The 9,076-nt window shown below is 36.5% G+C and overlaps 1 protein-coding gene across 1 annotated transcript in view; it reads left to right on the forward strand.

The window, feature by feature from the left end:
* syt9b (synaptotagmin IXb) overlaps window positions 1-2,403 on the forward strand; it is a 37,732-nt gene extending 35,329 nt beyond the window's left edge. Inside the window, exon 8 of the mRNA XM_015045224.1 lies at window positions 1,996-2,403. Within this exon, the coding sequence (XP_014900710.1) occupies window positions 1,996-2,070 (75 nt within the window). The 3' untranslated portion in view covers window positions 2,071-2,403. The remainder of the gene's footprint in view (window positions 1-1,995) is intronic.
* Window positions 2,404-9,076: the final 6,673 nt, after the last annotated feature.

Raw genomic sequence — 9,076 nt, forward strand, 5'->3', positions numbered from 1 at the left:
TAATACTGAAGAAAATCTTCTTCTTCTAAAGATAGACTATATATTTAAGAGACACTAAAATAAAACCAGAGCAAACCTTTATAATACCTCTGTTGGAAGTGAAAGAAGCTCTGAATGATACTTGTTTGCGGTCTCTGCCAGTTGTTGATGAGGATGGGACTGAAAAACTTGTTTTTAGTCTCTGAGAAACTGCTTGTGGCTGGAAATGATATTCATAAAACCAGAGACAGAAACCAGAAGATTAATTTAAATGAGTTAAAGCAGTTTCAGAGTTGGGTGATAATTCCCTTTACATGAATAAAATAACTATTTTAGCATCTACAAATAAAACCACAATTTATTTAATATGCAAATTGTAGTAATCATTCAAATAGTTGCACAAATCATAAAGATGATGGTGATGTGCAGGCTTCATTAGGCATTGCTTTCCTTGGAAATGGGAGTTCTGCTCTCTGCTCCATTTGTACACGAATATGGAAATATTTTATGCCCACACGTGCATATCTGTGGTGCCAAAAATGTATTTTAGTGTTTAGGGCTACCACAGAGAGTCAAGAGTCTTCAAAACTCTGATGTCCCCCAATTAGTACCTCATTCAGTCAGCTGCACATGCCACAACTGTTCACAATCCAATGATGTACAAAGGTATTGACAGATGTTTTCCCACCATAGAGCCCTTGTTTTAAATCCCAAGAGTTTATTTTTTTTATATCCAAAATGTACAATAGAATAAAATCTTGATTTTTTTTACAAGCACACTACACAACCTCTGTTAGCAGAGAGCCTCTCCATATTTATTATTCTCCAATTAATGTAGAAATTTACCAGGCTCATGCATACAATTATAGTAAATGAACTTAAAGTTCACAAATCAGACCAAACTTCACTTTTTAAATCATAAATTCACACCAGCAGTTGAGTCTGGATATCTAATTTTTAAAATCTAGATTTTCCCAGTTGGAACCAGACAACCAGACCAAAATAAAATGTGATTGTAAATCTGGCTCTGAGCTGCACAGTGGCACCATTGGTAGCATCGTTGCCGTGCACCAAGAAGGTCTTGAGTTCCTGATCTTTCTGCATGGATTTTGCATGTTCTCCCTGTGCATGTGTGTGTTCTCCGCATACTCTGCCTTCCTCCCACAGTCCAAAACCATGACTGTTAGGTTAATTGTTTTCTCTAAATTGTCCTTTGGAGTGAGTGTGTTTGTGCATGGTTGTTTGTCTTGTGTGCCTCTGCGTTGCCCTGTGATGGAAGGATAAGTGGTTATGGTCAATAGACGGATATGAAATCCTATATCAAGTCTTGAATTCTCAACAACAGACACAGAAGAACTGCGATACTCAATCCCATTTACAAGAGCGGCTGGGAAACAACCAAGACTTAAAACATATTTTCACCCTTTGAACCATTTTACAATTTCTCACATTACAACCTTAAAAGTCAGTGTTTAAAGCAGGTAAACTCCTAGGATTTTACCGGCTTCATCCTCTGACTGTAAGCAATATTACTGTTTAGCAGTGGGCCCAGCCAGAGTCCAGTTGAACTTGATAGAGAATCTGGGAAAGGAGCTAAAGTTTAGAATAATGGCAAAGAGGTCTTCCACTCCTAAAGACATGGAGTGGACCTCCAAAGATAAATGATCAAAATATCAGCAAAAAACAGAAAAAGCAGAAAAACCACCTAAATGAAGGACCTGTTGAATTATTATTTTTTTATTTATTTAATTGAGAGTCACCTTAGAGGCCAAGCTCTCTTTGGGGCCCCCTAATAACAAACAGACATTTAATTTGCTAATGCGATGGGCCAACTCTTTACTCATGCAACTGTGTAATTTATCATCATTTATTAAATTAAATTAATATGGAATCTTCTTTTTATTTTTTCTATACACAAGCAAATGGTCTGCCTGCATATCAGTTGTGTCTCTTCAAAACTTTGACGTTTCTGTTTCACGTCTGTCAAAAACAATGTTTGTCTTTCTTGCGCTCTAGTGGGTCGGACAGGGAGCGACAGTGAGTGGAGGATCTACCAACTCTCTGAAGACGCCACCACCACCATCACCATGATCGCATGCACAAGTACAAAAAGATCCAATGTCTCAGGATGGGAAGCGTTGCAAGAGTTATCAACTGATAATCCTGTTTGAGAGTTAAGACATGTAAGGTGTGACTAACAGTAGCATCGTCAGCTGTAGGCCAGCACTAAAGCTGATTTGTCAATGGGTTGAAGTCAGTTTCAATGTGCAAAGACCACATAAAAGGCTTATTCCACTTGTCTACATCCTTTTGTGTCCTCACAAACCAAAAAAAAACCAAACAAAAAAAAACACTTAACATTCCAACTGAACCACCAGAATGCTCTTATTTGTCATACCAATCTGTTACTGATAGAATTAACAATATGAAATTAATGATTCTAGTGTTTTGCTTTTGTTGCTTTTTCCTAAGCTTGTTGATGTTTGTGGACTAAAACGATTTACTTTTAGGCAAATGTGTTTTGGCTGAAACTGTTAATTTGTGTGAGTGGCCAGTTATAGACAAAGTGTTTGCTTTATAACAAAAGATAAGTTAGAATTTAATAAGAACTTTCTTGTTTAGATAACTCAACTTTTATATTTCTTTATCTCTTGTGAGGAGTTGTCAAAGTTTAACATGCACTGTATGTTGTTAGCACTGGCGGAAATGAACAAAGGGGATTTTATACTGCAAGTTTTGGTTTTACCCCAGTGGAAGACCTTCTTACAGAGCAATTCTTGTTAAGAAGTTTTGCAAAAAGGCTGTAAATGGCAAAGACATATATTGTTTTTGTGCATGTTAAATTGTCATTATTTGTTAACAGGATGTTGTCAAAATAAAGCAAAGAAAATTTTGAGAGTTGTCCTCAGTCGTTCCTCTGGAACAAATGCTGCACATTGTCTTAGATAAACGAATGTGCTCTTTGATTTTTTTTTTTGTCTGTGTGTGTGTCATAAATAAGTGTCTCCCCTAACACTGGATGTAAGAGAATCACAAACAGGAGGTGAAAATGTATGTGTGGTATTTCAAAGTTTTAGAGACAAACATAAAAAGCTCCAATCTCCTCCAAGTTTCTACCTTATTTCTGGGACAAGTAAAAATAACTGGTTTGTTGCCATAAAGAGCTACATCATTTCATTTTTAAATGGACGATGGATGCAATGGGGAGCAATGTTGTCTAAATGTTAATTTAACATACAGAAATGTGAACACAAGCTCTCTGGGTGTAGTGTTCAGTAAGCATTCAACTTTTCGATTGCTGTCTCTTGTTTAGTCAAAGAATTTTCACCTTGAATATCCATCCACCAATGCCGACAGAAGCAGTGAAGTTGTGGATTGTGAAAATCCTAAAATGAGTTTTAAGGCAGTCCAGAGAGTTGAGGTGAACAGCAGAGCAAAATGAAAATGATCTCTGAATTTGACGCTTTAACAGGCCCCTCTCAGATTCCACTAAGTCATTATATCCAGTCTTCATGTTGAAAGGAAGTAGCAAAATATCTCTTAAGCTTTCTAATGAATGCAACACATTAAAGCAGTAAAGTCTTTTTATGCTGCTTCCTTTTCTAGGTTCATGGGGCTTTGCTGATGTCTCATTAATATCATCTTATTTTTCTCAAAGCTTCACTAATATTGGTCAGCATGTGCCTTTCGGATTTTTATTTATTTATTTTTTTTATCTACCGCTACCTTTGGTCTGTGCCACAAAAAAAAAGGAGCTCCAGATAGTGAACCCCACATCAGAGCTTGACTTGAGCCTACGATAGCATTGACTTTCTGAATATGGCAGCCATACTCTCTTATCTTTAACATGGTGTGCTCCAGTTGACACACTAGAGAGAAGATTGAACATCATTCTCTTACATCTAAGGCTGCAACGGCTTTTCTGTGATATCATACAAAATGACCCAAATGAATGCTTTTAAATCAAAGTGTTTTATTTATTTATTTTTTATTACAATAAAACATTCTCAGTTCCCAAAAAGGAGATCAAATGCGTACTTGTATGACTCATTGAGAGGATTGCTAAAAAAAATAACAGATAAATTCTACAAATAACTGGCTGTTTCGGTGTTTGTTGTTGTTGCTGCTGCTGTTTTTTTTGCACAGTTTTGTATTCTGCACCTGAAGAAGTAAATGTTGCCACAGGCACTTCTTCAGAGCTTTGAAGAGAAACTGATTTTAGTTTAGTTTGGCAGTTGTGCAAAAAGACAAATGTTAACATTAAGGTATCTGACTTGATGCCAGTCTTTTCAACCATAGCTTAAAACATGCTACCTGTTTTGTGATTGACTTGCAGCACCAAAGTTGAATCTAACTGAAAATAAAACAGAACACAAACAGAATTCATGACTTTAAAATTAATTGTTCAGACTTAGAAAAACACCTTCCAAAACCTCTGAGATTTTGCCATAAACTGCTGAATTACTGATCAAAGCCCTCCAGTCTTTTAGTTTTTCTAACAAATGTTCCATAAAACAAGTTCAAGATATTCCTATTGTCTTTGAGATATATTTTAACTTACACTAAAGATGACACTTAAGAGATTTCAAATGAATTTCAAGCAAGAAACTCATTCAATTTTACTTTCTAAATCATCAACTTCAGGACCAAATTTTAAATAAACCACTCTATCCTTTTGACTGTTCTGAAATATCTCACATGTTCTGCTGAAAATAAGACATGGAGCTGTTACTCGAAGAAATGGAGAAAAAGGGAGACCTGGGTGCATTGATTGGATGAGAGGTCATGCTTCTTTAGCCTTGATCTTTAAACTGGAACCTGGATTTTAAGCAGGCTGGCCTTCCATCACATGTTGCCATGGTGAAAGACCCAGGTAAGAAATGAACCAGCTTTGTGACACTGAAAATCCCAAACTGACCTCAATAAATCACTAATCCTACTATTCCCCAAAGACCCAAGACAGGCAGTAGAGATCTCAGTGAAAGCACAAACGTGTCGTAAAATGAACAATTTGTTCAATCAATAAAGCTCAATTGTTTTTTATGTTAGATTTATCATGAGCCATACAGACAACCGTCGGTATTTGTGCCGTTAGGAACACAGCATTTAACAAACTGGGTCAGCGAACTTGTTGAAAATAAAAGCTATGCTTACAGGTTACAGAATGATGAGAGCTCTCCACTGACTTTAAAATAAGAGGTCACATTGTGAGAGCTGGGACTCGTAAAAAACGTTTTAAAGGACAATGCAAAGAAGGAAGATGATTTGGTACAAAAACCATCAGACATGCATTTCTTCTCAGATTTTTATTCATGTGAATCCTCTTTTCAGTCCATAGAAATGATGTGTGCCCAAAGACGTAACTGGGTTTTCTCTTCGGTTAGTACGAGATGTGCTGAGGTGACACTCTGCAGTTTGACCTGTAATAACTTTTATTGTCTGCAATGTGATCCTTTTGAAATGACCTTGACAGAAAAAAAAAAAAAAAACTACAGCAAGATGAAATTGCAGTCCTTTGAGAAACTTTCCCGTGTTTTTCTTTGGAGGAATAAAACTTTTAGATAATATTCACATTATAAAGAAACAAGCAGGTGGAATCGTAATTAAGTCTTCAGGTGTTGATTGCTTTTCAACATCAAAGCACCAAAGCAATTGTAATTACATTACAGAATGCCAATGGTATTTTTTTTATTTTTTTTGATATCCTACAAATCAGACTATGTAAAATGCATCTCTATGTTTTAAAGGTCAATACTGATCTCGGAAACACCTAGTGAAAAAAAAAAAAACATCTCCCATGAACAAGTCAAACTCTATAGTGGAAAAATTTGCTCTTTCACTGGCAACTTCTTAAAACATGTTTTCCATAAAATCTTCCCTCCACATTTGTTTAAGATAGAAAGCGTCATGCTGTATGAGAGAAGGGGAAATTTGAGACTCTCATCATTGAATGTTCCAGTTGTGGATTGGTTTGCTGTTCATTCTGCTTATGCAGACATGTAGGTGTTCCACTAGGGCCCAATTTGATTCCTCTCCCACACACGGATGCTGTGAGCTGTTTATCTCCCTGTTCCCATTTTAACATATAATATTTTCATTTCCTTAGAGACCTGTTGATTTAGTTCTACTCGACTATTTACTGACATGAGAAGGGAGATTCTACACTCAGCTGTGAAGACCCTTGCATTCAAACTTTTGGATTCACATAAAATACAGGATTTCAAGAGACTTTTTTGAGACAAAGGCCTGCTTGTGTTTGTCCATGGATGTACTGTATTTACTAAGCACATGGTCAATGATCAAAAATATCAATCAAAACCAACTGTTAATTTGCATTATGGATACAAATTAAGACTTAACAGTGGCCTGTGTGGAGTTTGCACATTCTTCTTCTGTGGGTGCGTTCTCTCTGGGCACCCCAGTTTCCTTCCACAGTCCAAATATATGGTTGTTAGGTAAATAAATCATCTTTAAACAGTCCTTAGAACTGTGTGCGTGCATGGTTGTTTGTCCTGTGTGTCTCTGTGCACAAATAATTCACTTATTTCTATTTTTGTGAAACGTGTGCCAGTTTTGCCACAAGTACAAGTCAGTGAACACAGCTTCACAAATCTGTTGCTCAATATGTGTGACTTCAGATCCACTTCTTCCAAGTTGTTTGTATAACAACCCAGCTGTTAGCGGGAGGGGATAGAGTGTGGGAGCGTTGTCAGGGCAACATATTCAGCCAATCATAGTGAGAGCTCTAGTTTGGCCTGGTTTTTCATTCATCCTTTATAAACAGTATTAAATGCACACAAAACCGAGGCAAGCTATTTTGACAAAACACTTTCTTAGTTTTTGCTACTTCTGCCTTTGATTTAAAAAAAAAAACATACATCAACGACACTCCATCTTGCTCATTACATGTAATGTAACTTTTTTTTTTTTTTTTTTTTTAAATCTTGGGTTGTTTAAAGTTGTTTTGGGGTTTTATTTAATGATTATAGTCTCATTATTATTCTGTGTTCCTTGGTCTTCTTCTTCAATTAGATTAGCTTTGTTGCTGTTGTCTCTAGTTTAGTCTTTTCTTAGTGGTTATAATTTACTATGTTTGTTTCTTGTGTTTAGTTATTTAAAGTTAGTCCAGTTTTATTATGTCTACATAGTACAAAGAGTGAACAGGCCCTCTTTGTTCACTCTTTTATAAAGTGTTCACAACTGTCATGAATTGCGGGTTGAAGTGGTGAGGAGAGACGCTGAGAACCCAGGTATGGTGAAGATAATGAATTTAATGGTGAAAATAAAGCTCAGCAGTCCATACAGGCAGCACGGCAGAAACTAGCACACAGCTAAGTACCGGTAGCAACTGAATCACAGGACTAGACACGAGAGCTGACACTACCAGGACTAAACAGTTCTACTGGAGCGCAAGTAACACAAAAACTGAGACGTTAGACAAACCAGGACTTTACAGTTCTACTGGCGAACTACGACAACAAACGACGATAGACAAGGACCCGACGAGGAATACAGACAACAGGTGGGTTTAAATACACACGGGGTAATTAAGGGAACGAGACACACCTGGGGAGCAATCAACGGGGAGGACAGGACAGAGACTCACAGGAACACAGGACTGAACACAGAAAAACTCAAAAATAAACACACAGAAACACGGAACCTAACAACAACTTTTTTAGGGGCCCTGTATAAAATAGTGTTTCTGGTGTGATTGCATTGAAAATGCACAGTCCACTTCAAGTTGCTCTAAAATCCTTACGTTTTGAGAGATTTTATTGGTCAGAAGTTCTTCTGAGCAGAAGTTATTTGCTCATAAGGTGTTTTTGTTTTTGGGAAACAGATAAAATTTTGTTTCCCAAAATTTTATCTGACTGCTATGTAGTATGGGTACGATACTCATTTATACTTTAAAAATAAACTGAAATATCTCTTTAAAAAGAGGGTACAAGCCACTAATTATGAGTGAACAATAGCCTGCTCCGGAAGGAAGCTAATTATAGAAGGTTGGGTAAATGATGCCCCATTTTTACATTCTCATCAACATGAAAACTGTCAACGCACAGAATTGTGTGTTTTGATCTCTAAATAAAAAAAATAATAATAATAATAAAAAAAAACAGGATAAAAGGGGCTTGGAGGTGGTACTGGGATCATCCCACCAGTAAGTAGATGTGAAGCAAGAGTAAGTTGAAAGAGCTGCAAACGAGGTCACTTAGTGTGCAACTACTTCATCCCCCAGCGGGACTCTGAGCATCAGCTGCGATGCACACAAACATGTGTACGCACACACCGATTCACATACTGTAATTGCTCAGGCATGCTAATGGTACCACTATCGAGATCTATTTTCTTCTTCCTGTCAGTGAGCAGTGAGTTACTGACTTGTTTGTGATCTTTGTGGGACAAAAAATGCCGAGTACTGTGCTATGTTCAAAATGCTCTGCGACTAAAAAGGAGGCATTTAAACTGGAAAGGATATAATGGACATTGTCCATCCTTCGTCATTTTGCAGAAAATAAAAATGTTATTTTTAAATGAATGTTTTAGTTTTTTAACATTATTTTATTGTATTTAGTTTTCAGCTTTCATCATTATGTTAATATAAAATAAAAATCTATTCTCCCTGTGTTTGGTTGTATGGTTTTATGTCAGCTGTATCTAATCCTTAAACTGCCTTGCACAGCCATTTTTTTTTATTTTTTTATTACAGCATCATTTCTTGCTCACTGTTTGAAAAACTCTACCACAGCCCATGTTTGGATAAATTTAATAAATCTGGATTTTTCCAAACAACCTAAGTGTTTTTTTTTTCTTCTTTTTTTTTCTTCATTCTTTACAGTAGCCTTCACCAAAATGTGTAAAGGTAGGCCTTTACAAATTGGATGCAATTGCGAAGGATGCTATAGGATGAAAAGAGGAAACATTTGAGCAAACAAGAAACAGTTGTGAGAGGAGCAGGAAGCCATGACAGTGAGGAAAAACTGGAGGTAATGGCTCATTCTTATTGCCTAAAGAATGTTAGTGTTATCTATTGTAAAAAAAAAAAAAAAAAAAAAAAAGATGCATTGCCTTGATATTTGGACAAGCCTGTTAT

The sequence above is a fragment of the Poecilia latipinna genome, unplaced genomic scaffold (genome assembly GCF_001443285.1).
Source record: "Poecilia latipinna isolate Pla-1442-1.1 unplaced genomic scaffold, P_latipinna-1.0 Scaffold714, whole genome shotgun sequence".
Lineage (NCBI taxonomy): Eukaryota > Metazoa > Chordata > Actinopteri > Cyprinodontiformes > Poeciliidae > Poecilia > Poecilia latipinna.